Source organism: Poecilia latipinna, unplaced genomic scaffold (genome assembly GCF_001443285.1).
Source record: "Poecilia latipinna isolate Pla-1442-1.1 unplaced genomic scaffold, P_latipinna-1.0 Scaffold98, whole genome shotgun sequence".
Taxonomy (NCBI): Eukaryota; Metazoa; Chordata; class Actinopteri; order Cyprinodontiformes; family Poeciliidae; genus Poecilia; species Poecilia latipinna.
In genome coordinates this window covers 359,247-385,162 of record NW_015112714.1, presented here as the reverse complement: position 1 = coordinate 385,162, position 25,916 = coordinate 359,247, and the positions used below count along the sequence as shown (strand labels likewise).

Genomic DNA, 25,916 nt, shown 5'->3' with positions numbered 1-25,916 from the left:
AAGTGTGGAGAAGGAAAAGCGTTTTTTTCCTTCTCTTTTTTTCAAACAATAAAAAAAAAAATTAAAAAAAAAAAAAAAAAAGAACAGGAGGATCTTTCCTGTATATTTTTCTAAAACATCTCCAAGGAATTTGAGTCTTTTTTTTAGTTCGACTAGAACAGTGGTTCTTAACCACTCTCAGCATGGATTTGAACTTGTGTCTTTAATTACTTCAGCAAAACTCACCGTTTTTACCAAATTCTGTAGCTTTCGGTGTACTTCTAAATCTGCTCCTTAGTCACATCTTTTCGGGGTTGCTACTGCCTCTAGTGGCATAGGGGTGGTAACACAACTAATATAATTACATTACTAAATCAGAATACCACAAAGTCTTTATTATTTATTATAAATTTTTCATTCTCTTAAGAATGTAGAGCTAATTAAATGATCTAAACAAGACCTTAAAGTGGTTCCAGTTTCTCTCGATGGCCAACCTGTTGAAACTGTGGCAAATTTGGGTTGTTCCTGGACAGTCAGCTCAACTTTGCTGAAAACACTGACTATATTTTGAAGAACTGTTCTCAGAGACTCTACCTTTTAAGAAGACTTGGTGATCATGGGGTGACCCAACCAGACTCTAGTTGGGTCACCCCTATGTCTTGAATTTGGGGGATGGGGGAATCATATTTTATTTATCACTACAGAAGGGTTCAGTGAAGGCGCATATGAAACTGGTGGGTTCGGTACCTCAATAAAGGTTAAGAACCACTGGGCTAGAATCATAATCAAACTTTTGTATTTGTTTAGCAAAAGTGAATTTTACTCTTTTTCTTTATTTAAAGAGTGAAAAACACAGTTGTAATTTCTCACAACAATTAATCCACACCTGAATCCTTCAATTGTTTTTAAAAATTGTCCTGACCTTTAGTATTTAAAAAAAACAAAAACAAAAAAACTTTATGATTTAATGTCTTAAATAATAGTCTGTTTCTTTGATTTAAAAACGCTTCATGGAAGGAATTGATTATAGGCTTTGTATGTTAGGGAGACAAAATGTTTGTCAACTTACTAACTAATTCACAAACTGTACCTGAGCAAGGAAAGAGATTTGTTGTTGCCACCGGTAACGAGAGACACCTGGATGCGTTTACTTCCAATCTTGCGGCGGTGCAGGCCGCTGACGGCACTGATGGCTTGCTGCAGGGACGTCATCTGAACTGTGGCCTTCAGCTGGTAATCCGTGTGCGGGCTCAGATCCACGGCTTTCACCTAGACAAAACAAAGAGGGAATGCAGAAATGTTCGACTCCCCGAGTGACCCATCGTATCTTTCCAAACACCTGGCATAAGCCTTACCTGTCCGTAACGTGATAAGGCGTCATGCAGTATCTGCTGCAGATCTTTGCGGGACATCCTGTAGTCAAGGTTGGCGACCTGAAGCTCCGCCCCCTCTGATAAAGGCTCAGACGGACCTTCAGAGAAAGAGCTGCGAGCGGTCGCGAGCAGAGGAGAGGAGCGGCTGGACAGGCAGGGGGATCCACTCCTTTTTATTGAAAGAGGAGATGTTTGTTAATCTAAAACAAAATAAACAGTTGTAGTTATGAAACAGTGCTGATGGATAATGTTCACGCAGCGTTCGCACCGGGAGGACCAGGACCCATGAGACGGGACGAGGGGGCTGAAGCTCCTGTTCAGATTCAGCTTGCTGAAGGCCGAGGGTGTGCTAATCTTGAACTCGTCCGAGCTCTGGTCCCTCTGCGCTGCTGGTGATCCGGTTACGCTTCGAGGGCTGGAGCACTCTCTTTTACACGGACAGAGGAGAGGGGCTGGTTAGGCTGGGGGAACAATGCTGCACAGACGCCATCAACTCAGCAAACAGTTTTGTGGTCAAAACCAGTTGAAATACTATGCAGTTCCTGTGAAGACAGTTGCACGGAGTTCACACCGTTCAAACATCTTCACAATACAGACCACCGATTCATTTCACTGGGAATTTATGAGTGAAAAAACATGATGTTACTTTTTACAGCACATCTAATCCAAAATATTCAGTTTTGGTCAACCAGTATTCTTTGTATAATTCCCATTGGATTCAAGAGTATCATGGAAATGTTAGCCCCCTTTGCTGACTTGCTATTTTTTGCACGTTTGTCACACTTCAGTGTTTCAGAGCTTAAATATTAGTCAAAGCAACACAAGTAAACACAGAATGGACTTTTTAAATGAAGAGGATTGTTAAGGAAGGAAAAGAAACAATTCAATATCTACATGGCCCTGTGGGGGAAGAGTGGCTGCCCTTCCTGTTAAAACATAACTGATTTATCACACCTGAGTTCACCTTCGCTAGCCATGCACTGATCACTGCCACACCTGTTCTCAATCAGGACATCACTTAAATATGACCTGGCCTGACAAATAAAGAACACCAAATGATTCTCACAAGCTAGACATCATGCTGAGATCCAAAGAAATTCAGTAAAGTAACTGAGATCTGCCAGTCTGGAAAGCCAGAACTTGGTTGTTCTGAAACATTGAAGTGTGACAAAACATGCAAAAAAAAAAAAAAAAGGAAATCAGGAAGGGGGCACACACTTTTTCACGCCCTGTATTCAAAGCTGTGGTCATCGTTTCATAACAATCACGTTCGTTCACTACTGTTTTCTAAGAAACCTCTGGTGCCTGCACAGAGCAGCTGCATCTATACAGAGGTGAAATGAGACACAGGTGCTTCATTAATTGCAACTTCTGTAGGCAGCTAGATTAGATGATATTTAGGAACATCAAAGTATAGGGGTCAATGTAAAGATGCACACAGCCCTTAAGATTTTTTTTTTCCATGAAAAAAAAAAATGAAAAATGAAAAACAATGAAGACAGAATTTCACAGTTCTGTACAACCTAAATGGATTTATATAGGCATTTATTAAATAAAAACAAATTACCCCCCATGATGTGTGTGTATATGTGTGTACCTCTTGTGCATCGATTCTCCCGATAGGCCGGTCTTTGCCTGCTCCTCCGGGGCTCCCGTCTCTTTTCTCTGTGGTGATAAGGAAGCAGCACGCCCCCTGCCCAGCTGGGGCAGGCCCACCCTGGACTTTGCATCCATGTTAATCTCCTAAATGAAGACAGCGGGAGATGGTTTTTCAGAAAGGTGTAATGAGGAGGGGCATATCAGCGACATCTGCGAGGCTGCATGCAAACAAGCTGAAGAGAAATCAGACCTGAACCAACTCATTAAGGTGAATCTAGCAATGTGCACTTAAGATCAACAAAGCAATTAAATCAAGAACAGATTTGAAATAATTTTGGATGATAAATTGTCTCAGTAATTGTTGCAATAAATATGAATACTGTTGTTTTGAGACCAGTCTTGAGCAAAATGCCGACGATAGCATAAGAATGCAAGATCAATAAACTTTAATTTTGTAAAGAACATGTCACAGGAAGTGGAAGACATTTGAAATATCCAAAATGAAACACGACAACCAAATAACTTGAGCAGAAATAAAAACCAAAACAAAATGGTTTTTGAAGTAGCTATATAAAATGTCTGTATAAAAAAATATTAATTAGCAGAATGGGAATGACTTATCATGCAATTAATTGCTTATTGTGACAGGGGTAGCTGAACATAAACTTTTGGTTTAAATTTCAAAGTTCAACTCCAAACATGTTTGAATTTTACATCTCTAGTTTTGACCTTAATGGGTTGGTTTTGATCAGATAGTTGCATTGGCTTAATTGAACGCAAAGAAAATAACGTAAAAGTAAAAAGCCTTAATTGTTTTGTAAGAAAGGAAAACATTAGGTGAAAAAAAAAGGTTAAAACTGAATCTGAACAAGACAAACTGGCTAGTAGAAATATGTCTTCACAGACACAGAATCCAAGCGCAAAAGCTATGAGGCAACTAATCTATTAATAAGGCTTGATAAATGAACATGCAGGGCAGTCAGGAGAGAGAAAGAAAAAAAAAAAAAACATGCACCAGCACAAACACTGCATGCCATTTGCTAGTAGCGGCAGACAAATGAAGGCGAGCAAGGTGTTAGTTAAAGCAGCAATCAGGAGAGCTTTGAGGGAGGACGAGCTACTCCGATTGGCACGGCAGCCCAGACAAGGACAGAGCGCAGTGGGAGGCGGGCGTGGAGGAATCTGCTGACCTGATGTGGTTTGGCTGGAGCGCCGCCCGGAGGCCCACTGGACCCCCTCCTGGGGCTGTAGGGCCTCTCGGGCACTAGGGCAGAGGTGGGGAAGGGGCGGGTGGCTCGCCGGGGCCTCCTGGGTGATCTGGGTGATCTGGGCTTCTCCAGGGGGAGAAAAGAGGAGGAGGAGGAGGAAATGGTGGGGAAAGGGGCGAGCACAGACACCTTGGTTTGGAGGGAGCGGGGTCTGGCCTGAAGCGGAGCCTCAGGACTGACTTCGTCTCTGGGCCTTGGCGTGAAAGAGAGGCTGATTCTGTAGCCAAACACATCCTCGTTCTCCATTCGTTTGCGGGCGCGGGCGGCTGCCTCGGGGCTGCCAAAGCGGAGGACCGCCGCACCCGGGGACAAGCTCTGCACTTTGCCCCCACAGTTGTCTGACAGGCGGCGAAGCCTGAGCCTCACGGCGTTCTGCAGGGTCTTGTCGCAGATGACAGGGAGGTTGTGCACATAGAGGAGGCTGAAACTGGGCTGAGAGAGGGGAGGAAGAGACATTGTGCCCGTCTGGTTTGCATCAAACTTAAGATACAAAACTGAAGCCGTGTTTGTTTTAAAAGAAATTAGGGTAGCCTTAAAAGACATTTACTAGAGCAGAGTGGAAGATTTTCCATTAATTTCAACACTGGGGTGGGGGGAATAAATAAAAAATACAGCTCCAAAACACAAAAGTAACACTATCAAATTAAAGGTTGTCATTTTTTAGTAACTTAATATCTTAAACATTTAATACAAATTAAAGTCTTAATACAGAGTCTCAAAAAGTATTAAAACGCACGTCAAGCTTTTTCCACATGTTTGTACCACAAACTTGAACGCATTTCATTGTGATTTTGCACATCTCAACCTCACACAGACAGAACGGAGCTCAGGGCAGTTTAAGACATTTTGAATTAGAGGTGTGGATTCATCTGACAGACACTGTAAACATAAGTTCAGTTTTAGGGGCCAAAAACAGTGTATGTAACAATCTCCTTGGTGGACCATGTAAGATCAAAAATGTAGGCAGAGGACTTGCTTAACCTGTAAAGTGGTAATCATGCCAGGGCAGTGATTCGATTAGCAAGCATGTCAATTTCTTATACATGAGGGTAAAGGAACAGGATTGCATACTATATTTTAATCCTGCCTTTTTAAAAAGGTGCCGAGGTAGAGTCAATATGCACATTGACCAACAATTATATTTAATCTGAACAATACCAACTTACCTCATCAGATACAGCTTTAATAAGGTGTTTCAGGCTTTAGCGGCGGATTGCGAGGCTTACCTGTGATTTGACGGGCATACGCTGTGGCAGGTCCGCTGTGATCTCCTGAAAGGAAACGTGGCGGTGGGCGTGCTGCAGCAGAGTCGAAGATGTGTGGTTGCCGTGGATCAGAATCACCTGGAAGCCGTGGCGGTGACGCAGGTCGCTCAGCTCGCTGGCGAAATTCACATCCGCTGGCGGCAAAGAGAGGAAACGATCGTGTTTTTTTTTTGTTTTTTTTTAAATCAAAAGATCTCCCTCAAAGACGACCCGATTCAGTGGATTCAGGTGATTGTGGGTAAACAAGGCAAACTCACAGGACACCAGGATGACAGTTGCAGGTGCAGCATGGGTATCAGCAAATCGCCTCAGGCTCTGACGAAGTTTGTCATCAGCAGCGTTCTTTGCCGTGGCATTGATGTGAGCGACGGTGACCTGATGAAGAGCAAAATGTACAATATATAAACGTATTAGCTTTTGGAAAACCCGTTCTTGGATACCTGAGGAAACCGGAGTATGCCAGCAACTGTAATCCTCGCAGATACCTGGCAGTTGTTGAGCTCTTGGATGACCGCTTTACTCTCCTTGCTGATATCGCAGACACAGATGAACTCGGCTTCACGATGTCCCTGGAAGAACCTGCTGCGAATCCGCTGCACCACGGCTTCGGCAGAGCGGCCGCTGGGCACGTTGCAGTTTTCAATGTCCCAGAAGACACCGACTGGAGGGATGTTCTCAGGACCACTGTTCTCTGAACCTGAACGAACAAAATAAAAGCTGCAATTTGAAGACTTCGGCAATGCAGCTTAGAAATTCAATATGTCGACTACGTATTCTGAAAGTAAGTCTCAAAAAAAAAAAAAAAAGCAGAATTCATAATTACATATTATAATGTCATGTTTGTATACCATATTTATAGCCAATCATGCCATGGTTGAGCATCATGCCATCAGAGGACGTGCCACAGCCGTTGCAAATGGGAACAGGGATGGAAGCGGTCAGAGGTGCAGGAACGTCAGGCCACACTTTGGGCTCTGAAGTCAGAGCAGTCTTTGGCTGCAAATCAGGGAAAAACTAACAACCATGAGGAAACTAAGCTATGGATAAACAAAAAAAAGACAGAGGTCCCAAACCATTTTTCTCATCTTCGTGGTAGGACTGGGTGATTCATTGATTTTAACAATCAAATTTGACATTTGAAGATTTAATTTTTGGAAAAATCTTGATTGTTTTCACCAATTCATTTCTTCCATCTCACAAGGAAACCTGCACCTTTTTGTCTTTCATTACTATCCATACCTCTTCGTTTCAAAGAAAATATTACACGGTGGTTACGTCAGATCCTGACAACTCTATCGAAGATTTTATACTGTTAATACTATGACTATATTCTCACAATTAAACAATTAATTAGAAATTTGTAGCCTGCCCAAAGACTCCATTGTACAACTCACTAAAGGCATTACTAAAGTCACTTTTTGAAAAGATTTGCTGTCATTTGTAATGTCTGTTTTTATAAAAAAAAAATAAATTACAAAAAATCAGAGGTGAGATTTTATTTTTAAGCCATACCACCCAGCCCTACTTCGTGGTTTCAAATTCCAAGAAAACCAAAAACGTTAAAACAATGAACTGAACCAACCTTTAACAAGCACTCCTGGCAGAAGTGTCCCCCATTGCGACAAACCGTGTGTTTTACATTCCGGAGCATAGGATTAGAGCAGAAGTGTGCTGAGGTGGTTGAAGTAGTAATGGTCGTGCTGCCCGAGAGTTCACCGAGTGTCGTTCTTAGGGCTCTGGTTCTGGTTGATGTGCTGCAGTCCACACCGCACGTGTAAAAGCCAGAGGAAACCAGGCAGGAGCCTTGCACGGGAGCAGGTGGAGAGGAGGACAGAGGTGAAGCAGAGGGAAGCGTGCTGGGCTGACTGTGTGGGAGAGGCAAAGCCAAACGTGGCGGAAGAAGTCCTGAGCAGCAGGGGAAGTAAGGGTGAAAGGAAGGAGGCTGAGAGGTAGCCATGGAAGAGGGCAACTGAGGTTTGCAATCCAGAGTGAGCAAAGGATCAGACGCCTCACTTCCCCCTCCATGGCTCAGGTTGTTACAGCGATAAGTAGACGGGGCTAAAGAGCGCTGCTCCAATCTACAGCTGCTGCTGATTGGAGCTGCCTGAGGATTACTGCCACCGACAAAACCTGTGCCACCCAACAAGCCATAGCCGTCTGTGCTGCAGTAGTCACAGTGGGTGCAAATGCTTACTTTGGGGCTCGCCCCTTCTTGTTGCGGTTTTGACGGTGGATGTCGTTGGTGCGAGTCTGGCGTTAGCTGCAGGGTGGGTGGCAAGCAGGCAGGGGGCAAAGGGAGAGGCGCCAAAGGAAAGGGCTGGGACAGTTGGGATGTGGAAGGACAATGAGGAAGAAGAGGAGGCGGTGGCGGGGGGACATCCTTCAAGTCCAGCACAGCCTTTCGGTTGTCCATGTAAATGTTCTGAAATATTAAAACCAAAACGCAGAGATTTCAGGGTTCCTTCAAATTTTTCATTCCATGAAAAATGTATTGAATTTTCAAAAAAAAAAAAAAAAAAAAAAAAAAAAAGAAATACGCCTTTTTAACCAAATACATCATTTTCACGCATTTGGATTATGTGTCACTGAGAATAATAAGCTGTTTAGGACCAGATAATGCTACACGACAGACAGATTTTGTTTACAACCGATGTCTAAGAGGGTAAAAGAAAAGCGGCAGTTGTGTGCTTTCTAAACATTTTTGGATTTTTCTAAAATCTTAACACCCAAGACCAAACTTTCTACATGTGTACATTAAAATTTTCTGATATGTAAACTGATATGTTGTGAACTGGAGATGACTGAATAAGTAGATTACCATGGGTTTCTTATAGCTACCACTTTGTTTACAGTCTCTGTGCCTTCATTTCCTGCTCATCAAAGTGTGTGATCATAATCAAAACAGTACTAACTAAAACAAGTAGTCATTAACCTATACAAGACACACAGCGGATCTCATGACCTGTACACACCATGCATAAAACTTTACACAAGTTCTCTGAAGACGGCCATTTCACTCCTACACTCCCAGACCTATTTTTTCCAAATTTGTCTCACTGTAAAAAGTTTGCGTGTAAAGATGAATATACTTACATCTTTCTTTTTTTGATAAAGGGAAGTCGTCTCATTTGAGGACAAGCAGTTTTTATGTTTCCATAGGTGGCTGGAGACATCAGGGGGAGATGGCCAGGGGACGGTTCTAGAGCCACTTGTGGAGCTCTCCTTCCTTACGCCATCCATCAGACAAACACCAGGGGCCTTTCACCATGCTTCCGTCCCTCTTCTCTCTCATGCTTCCCTATGCAGAGTAAATGAAACCGAAGTTCCCAATAGTACGTCTGCTACAAAACCAGGACACTGCAGCTCAAAGTGACTCGTTTACGATGTCAGCATATGTGGTTAAAGTGCGTCTGATGAAACAAGAGTTCTTATCGACAGCTTAAAAGCCTTTGGGGGAAGGAGGTCGGGATATTGCTGTAGATAAATAAGTTGTTTTTAACAGAAGGGAGCCATCAAAACAACCAGACCTGAGATAAGGTTAGCTCCAAGCTAGCAAACTTTGTGGCCGCTTGGTCGACGGTTTTGTCGTTTCTATATGTCTAGACAAAGTAATAAAGACGGTTAACTTTGAGGAAACTATAATAAGTCCTTAAACTTACAGTTAGCCGCATGTAGCTGTTTTTGCTAACGACAGAGCGACATTCTCACAGTAACCTAAACATTCAGAAATAGAGCTGTCACTAAACTACATTTAAAGCGAAGTTAACATTTTTGAAATGTCAAAGATTTGTTTGCAGTTAATTTCTCAACCATTTACCTGCGAAAGTTTAGCCTCTCACATCCTCCTCTAACTACCGTTCACCTGTGTTTGTCTCCCCGGGAAACCTGCACCTTTTTGTAACCGAGGACTGCCAAAAACCAGATACAACTGTCGTAAATATTGTTGTTTTTGCTGTGGAATGGCGACTGTGATGTGCAATTGGCGGCAGTACACCAAAAAATAGATTGAACGATATTATGTAAAATAAGACTTCGTCCTTCATATATTTTTCTAGACATTTATATTAATAAAATATAAAAATGTCAATTAAAGCGATGTACACTATTAATATAGAATAGTCATATAGTAATAATAATTACGTCATTTAAATTCTGTGCTCAGTATAATCAGTTGTGCAATATCCTTTTAATGAGTCACAGACACAGCTTAAATTATTTCTTGTTAGATTTAAATATGAAATAATTTAATTAACACAAAAATAACTAAGTATATCATGAATAAATAAATATAGTTCTTTATTCTTACATTTATTAAATAACTTTTACATTTTTATGTATAAAGTACTGTTTATTTAACGCAGTTGGAATGTGGGCGGGGCCTCGACGCTCTCTCCCATCTTCAATGGTAACAGATTCATCTAACTGATCGATGGCGCCCTCTAGCAGGCCACCTTGCGCCACTATCAACTCCTGGCGTCTGGGTTCACTAACTGGACAGCATAGCGGCAGGTTAATCCATCACTCAGCGTACAAGGAGCTTGGTGAACAATAGAGTTAATTTGTGCTTTAAATATTAATTCAGTTTCTCTTTCCTGGACGCTTTTTCTTCATCAGACAGACAAAAAGCTGCGAGGTTTTGTCATTTTAAGTAATACAAAAAGCGGCTTTTCCATCAGTCTCATACTCAGGTTTTTTTTGTGTGTGCCGCCCTCATGGCGATTGCCTCCGTGGCCACAGAGTACGTGTTTTCGGACTTTTTGTTAAAGGATGCCAAGGAGACGAAGTACAAAGGGGTCCGTCTGGAGCTGGCCGTGGATAAAATAGTGACGATTCTGGCGGTGGGGCTGCCTTTGTTTCTCATCTCGCTCGCCTTTGCGCAGGAGGTCTCTGTAGGTGAGATGGTACATTTTTCAACATTTCACTGTGTGAGATAATGCATTTCCTCCAGACAGAGATAACATTAATATAAATCCAGGGGTCCATGAATTGGAGACAAGAAGCATAACGTGCTTGTGTCATCAGCTGGAACAGAAGTGTGAGAAGGTGTGGTTTTAGGTCTCCACCCTTATTTCACAGTCGTTCAGAAAAGCAATGACAGGAAATATTTACATTCTTCTACCGACAGAAGATCTAATGCCAAATCAACTTGTTTCAGATTAAAAAAAAAAAAAAAAAACTTGGATAATGCATGAAATAAACATGGGAATAATACTTAAATACTCTCCAAGTGTAAGTTCACATTTCCTCTGCTGTTCTGATGGAGTACAAACGAGATAGATCAATCAGGATTTATCGATTACCGGATCTTGAACATGTCCATTAAGGGCTGAAATGCGATGCGGCCAGCAAATCAGGAATCAGAAGATTGCCCACAAACGATGTTGTTCAGAGATGAGTGCATTTTTCCTTAAAGCCAGAGAAATCTGAGAGGACAGAGTGCCAGTGAATTTCACTGATCTTACTCCTGCTGAAAGAAAAGAAATATGTTATCATTTTATGGAAAACATAGGATAATGACACGCTCATAAGGCTGTACCTGCTCTATTCGCCACTTTCACTACAGTACTATTGATGCTGGCTCATTACATGCAGGGAGAGGTACTGCCTTGGAAACAAAGTGAAAATGAATTATTTTGTTTGTTTATTCAACAATTTTATGCCACTGGCATCATGAACATGCAGAGGGTTCCTTCAAATATTTTAGTTCCAAAGTCTAAGTCCAAATGAGTGAATATCTGGGTCATGCTTTGTTGAAAGGGCCCAGTCCTAATTATAAGGAATAATAATGCAGCAAACAGCTCACAAAAAAAAAATTGGGCCAGGAGTGCAAAAGAGGGGAGGCTGATGATCATTAGTAAGGTTTTATTATTATCATTATTCTGATCTTTTTGAATGGCAGCCTGCTTCAATTCACTGTTTTTCTCTCTCTTTCTCTCTCAGGGACTCAGATCACCTGTTTTGCTCCCTTCAACTTCTCCTTGAGACAAGCTGTATATGTGGACTCTTTTTGTTGGGCTGCAGTTCAGAACCAGGTCGACAATTCCACACTTTGGCTCCACAAGGTACAGTGCTGATGTGAGCTCTGGCCCAATAAACCGACACAAACGCTAAGCAGAAAATTGTGTATATGGGACATAGTGATTGCAAAATGTATTCTGAGCTGTTTACGTCCTCGAAACACCTCCGAAGACCTAGAAAACTAATGAGGTGTTTAGATGTCCTTCATTTTATGAGAGCAGTAAAGGTCAAATTTACAGAAATCAAATCAAAATTGCATTCCTTGCCGTTTTATTCAAACTTGTTCTCCTGCTCTCTTTTCTCCGACACCCTCAGTTCTTTCCCTACATCCTTCTGCTCATCGCCATCCTCATGTCGGTCCCCGCCGTGCTCTGGCGTTTCACCGCAGCGCCGTACCTCTCGTCTGACCTCAACTTCATCATGGAGGAGCTGGATCGATTTTATAACCGCGCCATTAAACTAGCCAAAAATCTGGCATCTTTAGACGACAGGGACGCAGCGCAGGACAGCCAGAGGTAGACGGGGGGGAGGGGAAAGTGTTCATGCCTCTTGATAAACACTAACTTCATTGTGTTATAAAGAGATTTTATGTGACACAGGAACAAGATTGTGAAGAGAAAGAAAAAAATGATACGTTGTTGTTTTTCGGCTTTTCAGCTCCTCTGAATCAATATTTTTGTACAACCGTTTTTCACTGCACTTACAGCTGGGAGTCTTTTGGGGGTACTTGCACATTTACAGACCGAAAACCTTTCTCCAATCTTCTTGTCAAAGTATCTCGAGTTCAGTCAGCTGGGATGGAAAGCGACTGTGAGAATCAATCTTTAAGTCTTGTCACAGGTTCTCAAATCTTTGTGAGAATTTTGAATTATACAGATAGAAACTGCTTTGATTTATAAAGTAATATTTAAGCACCCAGCACAGAAGTGGTATTTTCAAGGTTCTATTTATGTGACTCTCTATTCCTAGAGACCCTCATAAGAAGCTATGATGCACCAAATTTGGCCCCCCGGGGCCATGAGTTTGACACAGGTGCTCTAGTGTTGTTTTTTTTTTCTCTGTCAAATAAAAACAATACAGCTTGTGGTTTTTTAACAGGAGAAAATATTTTTTTAAAAATCCAAAGAATATGTTGCGTGGCTCTGTATATAAATAACAGTTGTCAGTGTTACAGTTTTTTTTGTTTTGCTTTGTTTGTGCATTATATTTAATATAAAGTTGTGTACTTCATGTAGATGTACCTTTGTCCTGCTGCAGTGTCTTGGATCTGGCTGAGGGCTGCTTCAAATACCCTCTAGTGGAGCAGTATCTAAAGACCAAGCGGTTCTCCTGCAGCCTCGTGGTCAAGTACATGGTCTGTCGATGCCTGACTCTGCTCGTCCTCTTGCTTTCCTGCGCGTACCTCTGCTACTACATCTTTCTGGCTTCGCTCGTCGACGAGTTCCCCTGCGACGTGCGCACGGGAATGCTAAAGAACGACAGCGCGATGCCGGCTGCCGTTCAGTGCAAGATGGTGGCGGTGGGCGTCTTCAGGCTGCTCAGCTACATCAACCTGGGCGTGTACTTGCTCCTCGCTCCTCTGGTGGTGCTGGCGGCTCTGGGGCCGGCGCGACAGAGCTCCGGCTTCCTGCAGGCCTATGAGATGCTGCCTGGGTTCGGTGATCTGGGCAAAGTTAAACCCATCTATAACGACCTGAGCATCTACCTGCTCTTCCTGAAGGAGAACCTGAGTGAGCTCAAGTCCTTTAAGTGCTTACAAGTGAGTCCATGTCACATGATGATTGGATTAGTAGTTGCCGTGGATTTGTTTCTCTTCCACAAGTCATTTATGTTTCCCGTAAACAGGTGCTGGAGTTGTTGCAGCAGTCTGCTGAGGAGGGGTTCGACACAATGTGCCTGCTGCAAACTCTGAGTCAGGTGAAAACTGACGTGTTTGACAGTCAGAAGATGGGCTCCATTAAGAACATCTGTGAGATGGATAAGCCTAAAAATTAATTAGACTGGTTAAGGTGGAATATTGTTCCTACTTTAAATGCTTCGAGATTTCATTTGGAATGGTGGGTACAGGTTTGGATTAACTTTTGTGATTTTTTTTGCCCCCGAACTTCTCAGTGCATACAGTTTCTGAAGAAGAAGAGGTGAAGAAGAGGAAATCTGAGAGGAGAATCTGTGCACTTATTTTCACCTAAAATGCTGGATGTGTAGATTTAGATCCACACAACAAGGACAGTAATGACTTCCTGGACAGTTTGACCTAAATAAGGTTTAGTTGTACCAAGGAAAGCTAAGTTGGGTTTGGTTCAGGGCCTGTGGTTTGCCAGTCAATGTCCCGTCGATACTTTGACTAGAATACAAAAGTGTCGTCTTTAATCCAAGATTGCTTTCGATGGAGAAAGCCTTACACAAAGACACAATGTCAGTGCAAGGACCAACATGCACGCTTGACAGGAACAACTGTTAATTTTAGAGGAATTTAGCTGCACTTTTTGCATGTTTTATTTATGTCTGAATGGCTTTTAAAACCCTTGTACTCAAGCTATCCTATAAAGTGTGCAAGACCTGCATGGATGGCTCGACTTAAACGTGGTTTAGGAAGAGCAATTACTGTATTTGGAGAAGTGTTGATCGTGTAAGAAAAGGGAAACAACAGTAAAGTAAGATCTATAACTCAAGGCTACGGTCAAGATGACTGAATTTTCTTCAAGATGATAAAAGGACAGATTAGAACCTTCTTGGACTTGAGCAGCTCTTATGTGAGAATGCTGTTGTAAATTAGATCCTATTCAACATTTTACTAACATACTGGGTAAAATTAAAATACTTATCATTACAAGAACTAACAGCATTTAATGTGTCAGAAGTTGTTTGCACTGATTGTAATAAAACAAACATTTAGTATGTGAAAAAACAAATGAACAGATTTTTTTTTTTAATAAAGTCGTATTATTTATAATGAAGGCCTGAAGTTTTAAGATTGACAGAAATGTATTTTCTGTCCCAAAGGTGAAGAAATTAAGAAAAAAAATACGATAATCTCGCAGCACTTGTTTGAATTCAACAACCAGTCTGATAGCAAGAATCGCTCATGACGATTATAGGAGACGTTGTCGTAAGCTAATATGATTGGTTAATGTCAACTTTACGTCATTTGCGGCGTCCAATAGCATCTAAATGTTAAACGTTCGTTTGTATTTGATTGGAGAGCTCGGTGCTGCGTTAACGTAAACGGAGATTAGTTAATGCAAGTCTTGAATCCTTTACAGTCTGATTCTCACATCGATAAATAGTCTCTTATCTGTAGTATGTGTTGATTTTCCAGTCGTAAACAGGTGAGTCTGGACTGTTTGGGGTTAGCATAGCGATGTGATCGCATAATACGTTCTGTTCATTTAGCTATCACGATTAGCTCCAGATAGCTAAGCGCTAATACTGTGCATTCTTGAACTCCACTTGTAATTATTCCTTTATAAAGTCATAAATAAGCACAGAAGATACAACTCTTATGTTACTCTTTGACTACTGTGACAACGTTCACATTGCATCCGATATCTAGCTATGTTAGCCTGTGCTAACGGGCGACCTTAAAGGCTGAAATTTCCCTGCATTTCATTATTAATCCAGCAGTCATGGTAGAGCCAACAGCACACTCATTTCCATCCCTGAAAGAGGAGCTGGAATACTGGAAAGAACAAGCACAAAAACACCAGCAAAGGTAACCACCCAGCAGTGTACGGTGTCTCCGGGTGTTTTGGGTGAAGTTGAACACATTTTCGTCACCAGGGCGGACGAGGCTCAGGAAGAGCTGCAGGAATTCCAGCAGATGAGTCGAGACTATGAGGCAGAGCTGGAAACGGAGTTAAAGCAGTGTGAAGGTCGGAACAAAGAACTGCTGCTGGATAACAACAGACTCCGTATGGAACTAGAAAGCATAAAGGTACATAAACAGACCAGACTGTTGTAAATGACTACACCACAAAAGAAATGACAGAGAATTTGTCCTCACAACTTTTATTCAGAACACAGACATGAAGTAGCTACTTTTTGCTTTTCATACAGCGCCTTGTGAGTCTCCATTACACCAGTCTTTAGTGTATTTACTGAGTTTTCACGCCACAAAGTAGTGCAAAAATGCAAAGTGGAAGAAAATGATTAGTCAGGTGGACTAAATACATATTTTAGACTTTAACTGTAAAATAATAACTTGAAAGCCAAATAAAATATGCTAATTAATGAATGTAACGCCAAAAAATGTGGAAAAGCTCAAGGTTATGAATTAATTTTAACAGGAACTGAAGGAGAAAGTTTTAAAGTTAATTTTTAGGTTATGCCTGGACAACACTCTTCATTAATACACGATGCTGCCCCATATTGATTGACCTATGACCTTGTGAAGCTGGACATGTCAGCTGATTTTTCGGTGTGTCGTCTGCAGGAGAAATTCGAGGCGCAGCATTCAGAGGCCTTCAGGCACATCTCAACACTGGAGGACGATCTGGCCGAGACCAAGGCGGTCAGAGATCATCTGCAGAAGTACATCAGGGAGCTAGAACAGTCCAATGATGACCTAGAGAGGACTAAAAGGTCAGTGTTTTTGTAATTACTATACTAATTTAGTTGCACCTTCAATTCAAACATCTTAAGAAGATTCTTCTTGCTCTCTCTTTTTGTTTTTTAATGCTTTATTCTAGATTGATCGCTTGTTTAAAGATAAAATGTCAGTTTTCTGGTATATATAGAGAGGAAAAGGAGCAGAATTTGGGCTCATGATGAATTGGTAGCACAAGTCAGGAGGTTTGCTTAAAATAGCTACTGCAGAGAAACATTTTCTTGCTTTCTACCATTTAAAGCAAGTACAGCATTGTACAAAATGTGCTAATCATAAGCGGTGAAGCTGACTTTTTTTTTTTTTTTTTTAATTGCGAACTCTGTCACAGGGCTACCATCATGTCTCTGGAGGACTTCGAGCAGCGGATGAACCAGGTCATCGAGAGGAACGCTTTTCTGGAAAGCGAGCTGGACGAGAAGGAGAACCTGCTGGAGTCCGTTCAGAGACTTAAGGATGAAGCCAGAGGTATGCACTCTCCCAGACTGGTAAAAGCCGTCCCCTTGTCCTTCGCTGTTTGCTCCCTATAGAGCAGGGGTGTCAAACTCCAGTCCTCAAGGGCCGCTGTCCTGCAGTGTTTAGATGTGCCACAGGTAAAAAACAGTGGAATGAAATGGCTTAATTACCTCCTCCCTGTGTAGATCGGTTCTCCTGAGCCTTGCTAATGACCTAATTATTCTTTTCAGGTGTGGTGCAGCAGAGGCACATCTAAAAGTTGCAGGACAGAGGCCCTTGAGGACTGGAGTTTGACACCCCTGCTATAGAGGGTCTGGGCTCTGTTGAGAAATGATTGCGTGGACTCTCTTGAAGTTTTAAATTTCACCCAGTTGCTAACGTTTGCCCGTGACGTATGTAATGTGACGATTCGACATGAACAAGCGTAATGGGAATTTCCTGCCTTGTAAACAACCGCCCTTCACTGCAAAGAGCGAAGTGCCGAGCTGAACAAGGCGGCCGTTGATGTCAGTTCAATAGTTGAAAGCCTGGCCGACGCAGACCGAACGGCTTCGTTGACTTTCTCCGCTGCCGTTGCTAAAACCACCGTCGGACTGCAGTTCTAAAACACTACTGAAAATCGACGTCATCGTTCACAATTGGTAGAAATTCTACTGGAGACGACCCAAGTCAGGGGGAGAAAGCCCAGACTGCGCTGAAGTTGGTTTTAACCTCTTATGTTCTACATGATTTGACAACTGGCACCAAACAAGGATCTATTCATGCACCAGGAAATTAGGAGCCAAATGCAGACCCAGCACTGATTTAGCCATGCTCAAGATTTTCTTTTAAAGAAATATGTTGTCAGACTACTCTGTTTATTCTCTGCTACTTCGTTTATAGACGGGAAGCTCTGTTTGTACCACATATATTTTTTAAAGGGATTGTTGTTTTCTAGGTTAAGATGGTTGAGCATCTGAAATATTCAAAAATTATTGACGTACAGATTTACACGTGCATACACACCGACTGGCTTTGTTTGTGTCAGACCTCCGCCAGGAGCTGGCCGTCCGTCAGAAGGAGAGACGGCCGTCCAGCAGCCTGGGCAAAGACTCAGACCGTTCGGAGATGCTGTGCTCCTCTCCGCCCAATCCGTCCATCCCCATCACGCCCTCCAAACCCGTGGGCTCGTACATGACGCCTCCTGCCTCCAGCATCCGCAGGGGTAAATAACAAGACATTCACAACTATGAGCTAGGACCAAATGATTCAGGTTCTTACTCTAAACTCAACAGCTGCCTTTATTTTCCAGGAGACGGTCTAACGGGAACCCCTCTGACTACATCTGCTAGAATATCTGCACTGAACATTGTCGGAGAGCTGCTGAGAAAAGTTGGGGTAAGATTGGACTGTTTTTTATATATATATATATATATATATATATGTAAATAAATAAATTCTTCTTGTTTCTGGGTTTGCATCTTTGACTCGACTTTGTATAATCGTCAGAATTTGGAGTCGAAGCTTGCGTCGTGTCGAGACTTTGTCTACGAGACGTCCTCCAACAGACCGGCGCTCCCCGCCGGGCCCTGCAGCCCTTCAGGTTTAGACGCAGGTCCTGAGGTCCAGGCCAGCAGCTTCAGCCCTCCTCCTCAGTACGACAGGTTAGAAAGATGCTGGACGGGAGGAGCTCTATGTGAACCAAGCCGTGTGACGAGTTCTCATGATCCAGTTTTGGCTTGTCTTTCAGTCTGGTGAAGCGGTTAGAGTTCGGACCGGCTCCTCCCAGAGTGGTATCCCACAGTCCCCAGTCTCCGCAGGGAGGGGTGAAGATTCTGCTGTAAGATGGTCCTACAGAAGCCGGTACTCTGAGCTCAGCTTGTCTGCCCTAGTTGAACAGAGAGAGCGCCGTTCTTGGATCAGGAGAAAGCAGAGTGACTCCGCCCATCAGCGCATGGACTCCTGCTGCCTTAGGCTCAACATATAACCACAGAAAGCTGCTCCATGTTCTTAATGAGCCCACCGCTCATCTCTTCCACTCTTATCTACGCTGCCTTCTGTGTCGACACTTTCTGTGACGGATCAAAGCACACCCGACTCTGACTTGGTAAAGCCGCTGCGCCTGCCTATCGATCGCGACCTACACGGGGGCAGGGGGGCGAAGAGCGACCGCGACTACAGGGAGATGAGCCTGGTACAGGGACCAAGAACCTGAACTTGGGTTTTAGCTAACGTGTTTCTGACCAAACTGAAGCTGTGATTAAACATAAATGGATATAAATCCATTGGGTTGGGTTTTTATTTTTTGAAAAAAAATAAGTTAAAATATCTATCCTTAATACTTAATCTGGTTTATTCCAACCTGCTTCCATTTCATACCCATAAAACCATTACTGTACCTTTTTTTATTGAATTAAATATAAGTAAATGCTCAAATGACACTTTTTTTTCTGAAGACCTTAGATTTGCACCCTCTTTCTATTGATTTGTGATCATAAATCAGTGGAATCAATAAAAGCCCCAGAGTAACCTCCTTCCAGTACATTAATTATTATTCACACAACCACATTTCCTTTCAGCAGACGACGGCTAATTACCGGTAATTTATTGTGAATAACCAAAAAATATGAAATGGTAAGGGTAGCAGCATTTGAACTATGATAGAATAATTTTATTTTGATGCATTTCTTTTAAATTTTGTCTGTCACCATTTTCAGTAAAACATAAGGCAATAATTGAGAGGACGTATGTCGTTCTCACGGGCAACAATACCAGATTCATGATATTGACACAAGACTTGATAGTGTAATATAAATATATATATTTCCTACAGCTGTGTATATTTTTTGGCTGGAAATTTTTCCTAAGAGAAATTATTTTTTCTTTTAAACTAGGGATGCGGTACGCGGCTCCTTTCAGACAGCTGGTTGGCAGTGTGCAGCAGCAGCACTTCGTACACTTAAAAAAAACAACCTTTTAACCCTTTTATTGCCCAGATTTATTTGCAAATGTATAAAGGCACAAATTGTTTTTTTTTCTTAATTAGCATAATTTGGTAGAATTTGTTAAAGTGGCTTCAGTGAGTGTTGAATGAGCATCCAAAGGCAGAAGTGGAATATTATTTCCGACATTGCTAGATGTAGCTTGAAACAGCTTCAATGGTCTATAAGGTGGTGGCGCTTAGTATGGATCAGCTTCTGTTAAGGTCTGCAGAGGTTTTAAAAAGATTTAAGATTTATAAGAACCCATAAATCTTTCATTGTTCCTGTGGTTTAAAATCTCTTTAATCACACATATGAGAAAGTGAGTTTTTTTTTTTTTTTTCCTTCCATCTGTAACAATGCCCCCTCCTCCAACTATTGCTGCACACTGCTGGTCAGGAAGCTGGAAAAAAAAAAGGAAAGGCCAGTGCGTTTTTTCTCATATTTCCAGAAAAGACTAATTTGACTTCTTCCCGTCAGTATGTCGACTCCTTTCATTACTTTGTCTTCTAATGTGAGAAAAAATATTGAGCTTTTGACAGATGCAATTTAGTATCTTGCAGATTTACGCATTTCTGCAAAATCTATGCTGTTACAGATTTTCAGGCAATTATAGCGTTTAACTTGGCACCCATGCATTTCTGAATGTACAGGTCTTTTGAGCATCGAGGGTTATGTTTAGGGGGAGAAAAGAAAAGTACAGGTAATATATTTAAGTTTTAAAATGAGCACAGTTCATGAGGTTGTGTTACGTAAAGCCAATATTTGACATTGTATTTTTAACGGGACAGTGTATAAGGAAATGTTTGCCTGTAAACTGAAAAATCTTAGTTTTCGATTTCATCTCATGTTTGTTCATACATTGCTTTTTGAATGCGTTTTTTTTCTTTTTAAATAAAAGAGATCTGATTGGGATTTAAGCTGTGACAAAACTACAGATGCCTGAATGTAGTTACTGCAATTGAAAGGAAATTCTCAAAAATTTAGTTTTCGGTCTAACAGTTCTGATATGTTTAAGTAACAAAATAAAGATTCTTAAATACACCGTCAGCTTCTTCATTATGAAAAAGTGCATACAAGGATTACCTGGAAAACAGGAATTTGTGAGTATTTCACACTTTAGGATATTAGTTTGTACAGTGGGAGCATAAATCAGAAGCACTCAAGTCAAATGCCAGGTTATGTTTCCTTAAGTTGAGTTTTAGTCATTTTAGATTTCATGTAGCTCTTTAACATGCAGATACCCCGTCAATACTGTGATCAATAAGCTCAACAAGCAAATTACATCATTGCAAGAACCAACATATTATGGAAGATGTCCTATTCTACTGCTGAATTATTTCACCAACGTATTTTTTCATCAATATACTTGAAACAAGCTCCTATTTGCTTGCAAGTTAATTTTGTGCCAAGATATTTGCACTTGAAGCAAAACCTTAAACACCAAAATAAGATTTTGTGTTTTTGCAGCGATGTGTTCTCCAGAGACTTGCTTAACGACCCATTATTTAAAGAAATAAATTATCAGGGAAACGACTCAAACTGTCCTGATGTATTAGACCTGCCCACGTTCACCTTTCATTCAAGCCTGCTTACAGTTGGCATGTTAAGTTGAAATAAAATAAATAAAACTCGATTTTTTTAGCTCTTTATTTTTGTGCAAGTGGTTCAACAATTAAAGAATACAACAAAGTGTCATGTAAACAGTAGCTGATTATATCGAATGAGAATTAGTTTAAATGTGACTGGAGGAGAATTGTAGAACATGTACATTTGAACAAATGGAAAATAAAAAATGTGCCCAGTGCCATATAAACATGTGGTTCATGACTGATTTTATAGGAGATAAACCTCGTCTGTCCTCTAGGGGGCAGAATCATGAGCACAACAGAGCACAAAGAAAGGTGCAAATAATGTCAAAAAAAAGTGGCTTTAAAAACTCTGGGTTAAATATTTGATGGGATATAAAAGTCAGCACTGACTGGACGCAGAAAGACTAAACTCTGCATGCACATCCAATCTGAACCCATTTCAGTGCTGCTGGAACAGTAACAGCAGTCACAGGCAACAGGACGACAGGAGTTACACGCCTGCTTTAGATTTTAAGTGGGTGTCGATTAAAAGGCATTTCTGTGTACAAAACATTACACGAGGAGGAATCAGACATTCAGTGCAGTACAAAAAAAAAACAAAACAAAAAAAAAACACAGTGTTTGTTGGAAACAGCAAATCACATCAACGGAGCCACCCGAACAACTCCTCTTTGTGAATATCAAGTCCTTCTGAACGTGTGCGTGCGCTTCAAAAGAATACGCCGTTAACTACTGGAAATGACAAGATAAATGAAAATATATGTTAAGAAGTGTCACGAAGGATAGCGAAGCAGGCTTTTGACATTAACTTGTAGGTGACAGCCATCGCCCCTGAACTTTTATGTCTGCTTTTCCAAAGTCCCTCCTATTCTGAGGACTTTGTTCCGTTGAAGTCGTTTTGGGAGTCTCCGTCCTCCTCCGAGGCGTCCTCCATCACCCTCCGGCCTCCGCCCATACGCCGCGGCGCGCTGCTGAAGGACGGCTCGTTTCCGCGCCTAAAAACGCCACAGAGACGTGCACGCACGAAGAAGACACACAAACACACGGTCACATTGAGAGCAGCAATGCCATCAGCTGGTTAGGCGTTGTGTAAAAAAAAAAAACCCAGGCAGGTGTCGCACACTGCGAGGAGGGCCAATGAAACGCAGAACGTACAGGTTTGTGCTTCGGTTACTGCTAAAGCACGCTGGTTATCGTAACTCATTTAAGTCCTTGCTCAGGAAAATGAGTTTGGTTTATGACAATTAAACCAAGCACCGAGAGAAAGATGGCCACCAGAAAACAGGATTAAGGAGAACTCGCTGGTGAAATTCCAAATTTGAGGATTCCCCCCCCCCCTTTTAATTAAAAGAATAATGAGCCATATTTCTCTCAGTTAGGCTCAATGGAAGAAATAAGAGCATTTAGAGTGAGCACGGAGGATGAAAAGATTGTAAATGAATGAGTAATGGTGATGGGGGAACTTTTAATGCAGAGGTACCTGCGGTGTCACTCCTTAGGCTCAGGGTTGCCTCTGCAATAGAGAGGGACAGGATCGTTTTGCTTCGACTCAGCAAATGGAAACATCGTTCATGGATTTAAATATCCAGGAATAGTTTTGTAGTGTAGAGTCACTCTTCAGTCAAACTGAACAATTTTCAATCTCAATTAAATCCAGGGACTCTGTTGAAAGCATTGTTCAAGAAAGTGCACAGCTTCTTCAAAACTTTTAATCACAAATTTTTATTTTTTTATTTTTTTATGTCCGTTGTTTTGTAGATTCATCCTTTTCAGGAAGGTTGCCACTACCTGGATGTCTAAAAGAAAGTACATAAAGTTTCAGACCCTTTGAACTTTCACTTTTTTTTCTTCTTGCTGCCACAAATTTAAATGTCTTTAGGAGATTGTATGTCAGAAAGTAGCACATAACTGTAAAGTTAAAGGAAAATGATGTGCGACTCCAACAGAGAATCTTTAGCAATAACTGACAATTGTCCGATACTCTTCGATTGTTCGGACCAATCTGACTTTGCCTGATCTGGTTTGCAGTCAATAGGGTCCATTTTTAGAGACATGCCTCTGAAGACCTGTAGGGGGAAGATATTTTGCTACAACTATGTGGCCATAGTTGTAGCAAAATGTGTGTCTCCAAAAAAAAAAACAAAAAAAACACATGATTCATCCACAATTTTTTTAGGGTTTTATTTGTAGAAATTCTTAAAGTTGTGCTTCCTTTTCTGTCCACATCACAGTTAAGCTCAAGTTTGTGTATTTTCTGAAACCACCAATTTCTGTATATATCAGAAGTGCTGGTACTATGACAAACTGTAAAACTAATTTGAGGACTACAAGTACATTTTCAATGGCAGTACGTTGACCAGCTCCTTTGATTAGTGTTGAGGATAAAACAAACCCATAAATGAGGTCAAAAGAAAACCGTCCTACCTGAGTTTGTTCTTGAGGGAGCTGACCTCGCGGCTCATGGTGTCATTGGCCTCGGTGGCTTCATCCAGCTCTCGCTGCAGCTTCCTGCGGGCCGCTGTAGCGCGCTGAGACTCTTCCTCAGACTCCTCCAACTGCCTCTTCAGCTGCTTCATGCGAGTATTTGCCTTCTCCGCCTGGTGGATTAGCAAAAGTAATATCCTAACTGAGAGCATGTTGCTTTTTATTTTGAAGTTTTTGCTAGCAAGTATGTGTGTGTGTGTGTGTGTGTGTGCACAAAGTCACCTCGACAATTGCAGCAGAGAATAAATCTCGCTGCCAAAGCATTGTTTTCTGGCAAAAACTAAAACGACGTACCAACACCAACACCCTAAACCTAATAACTGCTAAGCACGGTGTTGGGGAGTGATAATTTGGGTTTGCTTTGCAACCATGGCAGCTGGGCACATTCAAAATAAACTTTATTCATGCAGTTAAATCTCACCTTGTCTGCAAGCTAGTGAGTCAAAGAGTACATTTTTGATCATCTGATAGCTACTGATATTTATGTATGAAAATGTGCTTTTCACCATGTCTGCAATGGATACTTCAGGCCTCTTTTTGTTTTTGCATAAAAAAAATACAAACAAAAAAAAAAACAAAAAAACAAAGAAATCCTTATTTACTACAGATTGTTTGGGTGTTTTTACCTGATCCTTGTATTGCTCTGATTGTTTCCTTTCATCTTCAAGCTGCATCATCATGTCTTTGAGCTTCTTGTCCTTCTGGCGCATGCTCTTGGCAGATGCCTGCTTATCTCTAAAGTGATAGAAAAGAGTTTTATACCAAAAAAGTGAAAAATAAAACAAATAAAATGGTGTATATAAATTTAGACAGTGATATTTTAAAACCAATCAGACTGCTACTTTGTGTGATTTCAACCCTTACTGTAAATTAAGAGTCATTTAGGTTTGATCAGTCAAAACGCAAGACCAGCAGTCAAACAGGTTATGTTTGAAAGCTATACAAGGATTTTATTTTTCCCCAACCTGTTCTCCTGCTCCAGCTGCTCCTCCAGCTGTGCCACCTTGGCCTCCAGGGCAGAGATGGAGGACTTGAACTTGGACTTGACCTGGTTCTCCATCTCCTGCAGCTTGGCTTTCAGCTCCTTGTTTTGGCGCTCCATCTGCTGCCGAGCGCTCTCGTTCTTCTGGGAGGCGCTGCGCTCCGTCTGCAGCTCATTGTTCAGCTGCTCCACCTGATAAAGACACGCATCCAGAGTCAAGATTCGGGGCTGGCAGTTTTCACTTCGCCGCGATCCGAGCGGCTCCTACGGGATCAGGTCACCTGCTGCGCGCTCTTCCTCAGCCTGTCGTTGAGGATCTCCATGTTGCCCTGCTCCTCCTCCAGCTCCTCCTCCAACTGGGTTATCTTGGCTTCAAGTCGACGTTTCTCATCCGCTAGTGCGGATCTAAACTCGTGGATCACAGTGAGAAAATGTCAAACGTGAGCTCCGTTTACCCCCACGGACAAAGAAAAGCAGAAATCGTCCACCCACTTTCCAGAAGAGTTGCTCGCCAGCTCGTCAGAAAGTTCGTCTCTCTCGGCCTCTGCCTGCTTCCGGGCTCTTTCGGCTGCAGCCAGCTCCTGGAAACGGATTAGAGGGGGCTACCTGTTACTAACCATCCTCTGATGGCACAGAGATTTTTTACTTTGTTAGGAATCCATCTCATCACCTCCTGCAACTGCATGAGTTCAGCCTCCAGACTCTTGGCCTTCCTCTCACTCTCCTTCGCTGTGGACAGAACCTCCTCCCTCGCAGCACGAGCATCGTCCAGCTCCCTCTGGTAGTCCTTCATCTGACCCTGGATCCAGAAACGCAGATAAAAACAGGGAGTGACGAGGTATACGTCAACAAGATTTGTTCGTTTGGGATGTTTACGTGGAGCCAGGCACTTCTAGTGTTGTAGTAACTACAGATGGTTGTAGCAGAGTAACCAAGCAATCAGTTGCAGGGCTCCTTCTCAGAGTTTATACTGTCAACGACTTGAAAAATCTTTCCTTGTAGAGATAATTTGTGGAAAAAAAAATAAAAAAATAGACATTATAAGTGCACAAATGTATCAAAACCAACCAAGACAAGATGAAGGAGCATCCGTCCATGCTCCTTCATCTCCTCACTCTCACCTGGAGCTTGCGGAGCTGCTTGATGGCCTCGTCTCGTCCCTTATTGGCCGTCTCGATCTGTCCCTCCAGATCCTTCATGTCCGTCTCCAGCTTCTTCTTGGCTGCTGCGGCCTGGGCCCTCTGCTTACGTTCATCTTCCAGCTCCGTCTCCAGCTCGCGGACCTGCAGTCGGTGTGGACCGCCGTTTACCATCAAGCAATGAAGTTTCTTTCAGCG

At 42.0% G+C, this 25,916-nt stretch overlaps 4 protein-coding genes across 12 annotated transcripts in view; 2 read left to right on the top strand and 2 right to left on the bottom strand.

Annotated features, from left to right (window-relative positions):
- Positions 1 to 9,417, bottom strand: part of marf1 (meiosis regulator and mRNA stability factor 1) — a 25,448-nt gene extending 16,031 nt beyond the window's left edge. Inside the window, exons 1-12 of one of the 6 annotated variants that reach the window (XM_015026442.1) lie at positions 9,302 to 9,417; positions 8,578 to 8,782; positions 7,067 to 7,906; positions 6,333 to 6,480; positions 5,970 to 6,181; positions 5,742 to 5,859; positions 5,446 to 5,618; positions 4,142 to 4,651; positions 2,950 to 3,095; positions 1,621 to 1,779; positions 1,335 to 1,521; positions 1,070 to 1,248 (exon numbers count right to left, since the gene is read on the bottom strand). In XM_015026442.1, the coding sequence (XP_014881928.1) occupies positions 1,070 to 1,248; positions 1,335 to 1,521; positions 1,621 to 1,779; positions 2,950 to 3,095; positions 4,142 to 4,651; positions 5,446 to 5,618; positions 5,742 to 5,859; positions 5,970 to 6,181; positions 6,333 to 6,480; positions 7,067 to 7,906; positions 8,578 to 8,724 (2,819 nt within the window). In that variant the 5' untranslated portion in view covers positions 8,725 to 8,782; positions 9,302 to 9,417. Of the gene's footprint in view, positions 1 to 1,069; positions 1,249 to 1,334; positions 1,522 to 1,620; positions 1,780 to 2,949; positions 3,096 to 4,141; positions 4,652 to 5,445; positions 5,619 to 5,741; positions 5,860 to 5,969; positions 6,182 to 6,332; positions 6,481 to 7,066; positions 7,907 to 8,023; positions 8,160 to 8,577; positions 8,783 to 9,143; positions 9,236 to 9,301 lie in introns of those variants that run through there. The other 5 variants (XM_015026475.1, XM_015026447.1, XM_015026455.1 and 2 more) reach the window with 5 other exon arrangements.
- Positions 9,418 to 9,859: 442 nt separating this feature from the next.
- Positions 9,860 to 14,427, top strand: panx1b (pannexin 1b). The gene is made up of 6 exons (XM_015026418.1): positions 9,860 to 10,377; positions 11,425 to 11,546; positions 11,818 to 12,017; positions 12,760 to 13,261; positions 13,348 to 13,511; positions 13,615 to 14,427. The coding sequence occupies exons 1-5, from the start codon at positions 10,197 to 10,199 to the stop codon at positions 13,495 to 13,497; spliced, it is 1,155 nt and encodes a 384-aa protein (XP_014881904.1). The 5' UTR covers positions 9,860 to 10,196; the 3' UTR covers positions 13,498 to 13,511; positions 13,615 to 14,427.
- A 203-nt stretch (positions 14,428 to 14,630) lies between these two features.
- On the top strand, positions 14,631 to 21,710 carry LOC106943087 (nuclear distribution protein nudE homolog 1). Of its 2 annotated transcripts, none has more exons than XM_015026433.1 (9): positions 14,631 to 14,831; positions 15,127 to 15,214; positions 15,283 to 15,436; positions 15,935 to 16,083; positions 16,437 to 16,573; positions 17,589 to 17,765; positions 17,853 to 17,938; positions 18,050 to 18,204; positions 18,291 to 21,710. In XM_015026433.1, the coding sequence occupies exons 2-9, from the start codon at positions 15,129 to 15,131 to the stop codon at positions 18,382 to 18,384; spliced, it is 1,038 nt and encodes a 345-aa protein (XP_014881919.1). In that variant the 5' UTR covers positions 14,631 to 14,831; positions 15,127 to 15,128; the 3' UTR covers positions 18,385 to 21,710. The 2 variants fall into 2 exon arrangements, with proteins under 2 accessions (XP_014881919.1, XP_014881913.1); XM_015026427.1 differs by having other exon boundaries at positions 14,634 to 14,831; positions 15,124 to 15,214.
- The window catches only part of myh11a (myosin, heavy chain 11a, smooth muscle), a 33,823-nt gene continuing 29,064 nt past the window's right edge, over positions 21,158 to 25,916 (bottom strand). For 2 of the 3 annotated variants that reach the window (XM_015026401.1, XM_015026408.1), the window contains 8 exons: positions 25,701 to 25,862; positions 25,250 to 25,378; positions 25,072 to 25,160; positions 24,861 to 24,984; positions 24,563 to 24,771; positions 24,224 to 24,332; positions 23,538 to 23,710; positions 21,158 to 22,108 (listed from right to left, as the gene is read on the bottom strand). In XM_015026401.1, the coding sequence (XP_014881887.1) occupies positions 21,979 to 22,108; positions 23,538 to 23,710; positions 24,224 to 24,332; positions 24,563 to 24,771; positions 24,861 to 24,984; positions 25,072 to 25,160; positions 25,250 to 25,378; positions 25,701 to 25,862 (1,125 nt within the window). In that variant the 3' untranslated portion in view covers positions 21,158 to 21,978. Of the gene's footprint in view, positions 22,109 to 22,593; positions 22,627 to 23,537; positions 23,711 to 24,223; positions 24,333 to 24,562; positions 24,772 to 24,860; positions 24,985 to 25,071; positions 25,161 to 25,249; positions 25,379 to 25,700; positions 25,863 to 25,916 lie in introns of all 3 variants that reach the window. The other variant, XM_015026412.1, reaches the window with a different exon arrangement.

Coding starts and splice junctions, on each gene's coding strand:
- panx1b (XM_015026418.1), top strand. CDS start 10,197: ATGGCGATTGCCTCCGTGGCCACAGAGTACGTGTTTTCGGACTTTTTG. Junction 10,378..11,424: donor TGCGCAGGAGGTCTCTGTAG/GTGAGATGGTAC, acceptor TTTCTCTCTCAG/GGACTCAGATCACCTGTTTT. Junction 12,018..12,759: donor GCAGCGCAGGACAGCCAGAG/GTAGACGGGGGG, acceptor GTCCTGCTGCAG/TGTCTTGGATCTGGCTGAGG.
- LOC106943087 (XM_015026433.1), top strand. CDS start 15,129: ATGGTAGAGCCAACAGCACACTCATTTCCATCCCTGAAAGAGGAGCTG. Junction 17,766..17,852: donor TGCCTCCAGCATCCGCAGGG/GTAAATAACAAG, acceptor TTTATTTTCCAG/GAGACGGTCTAACGGGAACC. Junction 17,939..18,049: donor AGCTGCTGAGAAAAGTTGGG/GTAAGATTGGAC, acceptor TATAATCGTCAG/AATTTGGAGTCGAAGCTTGC.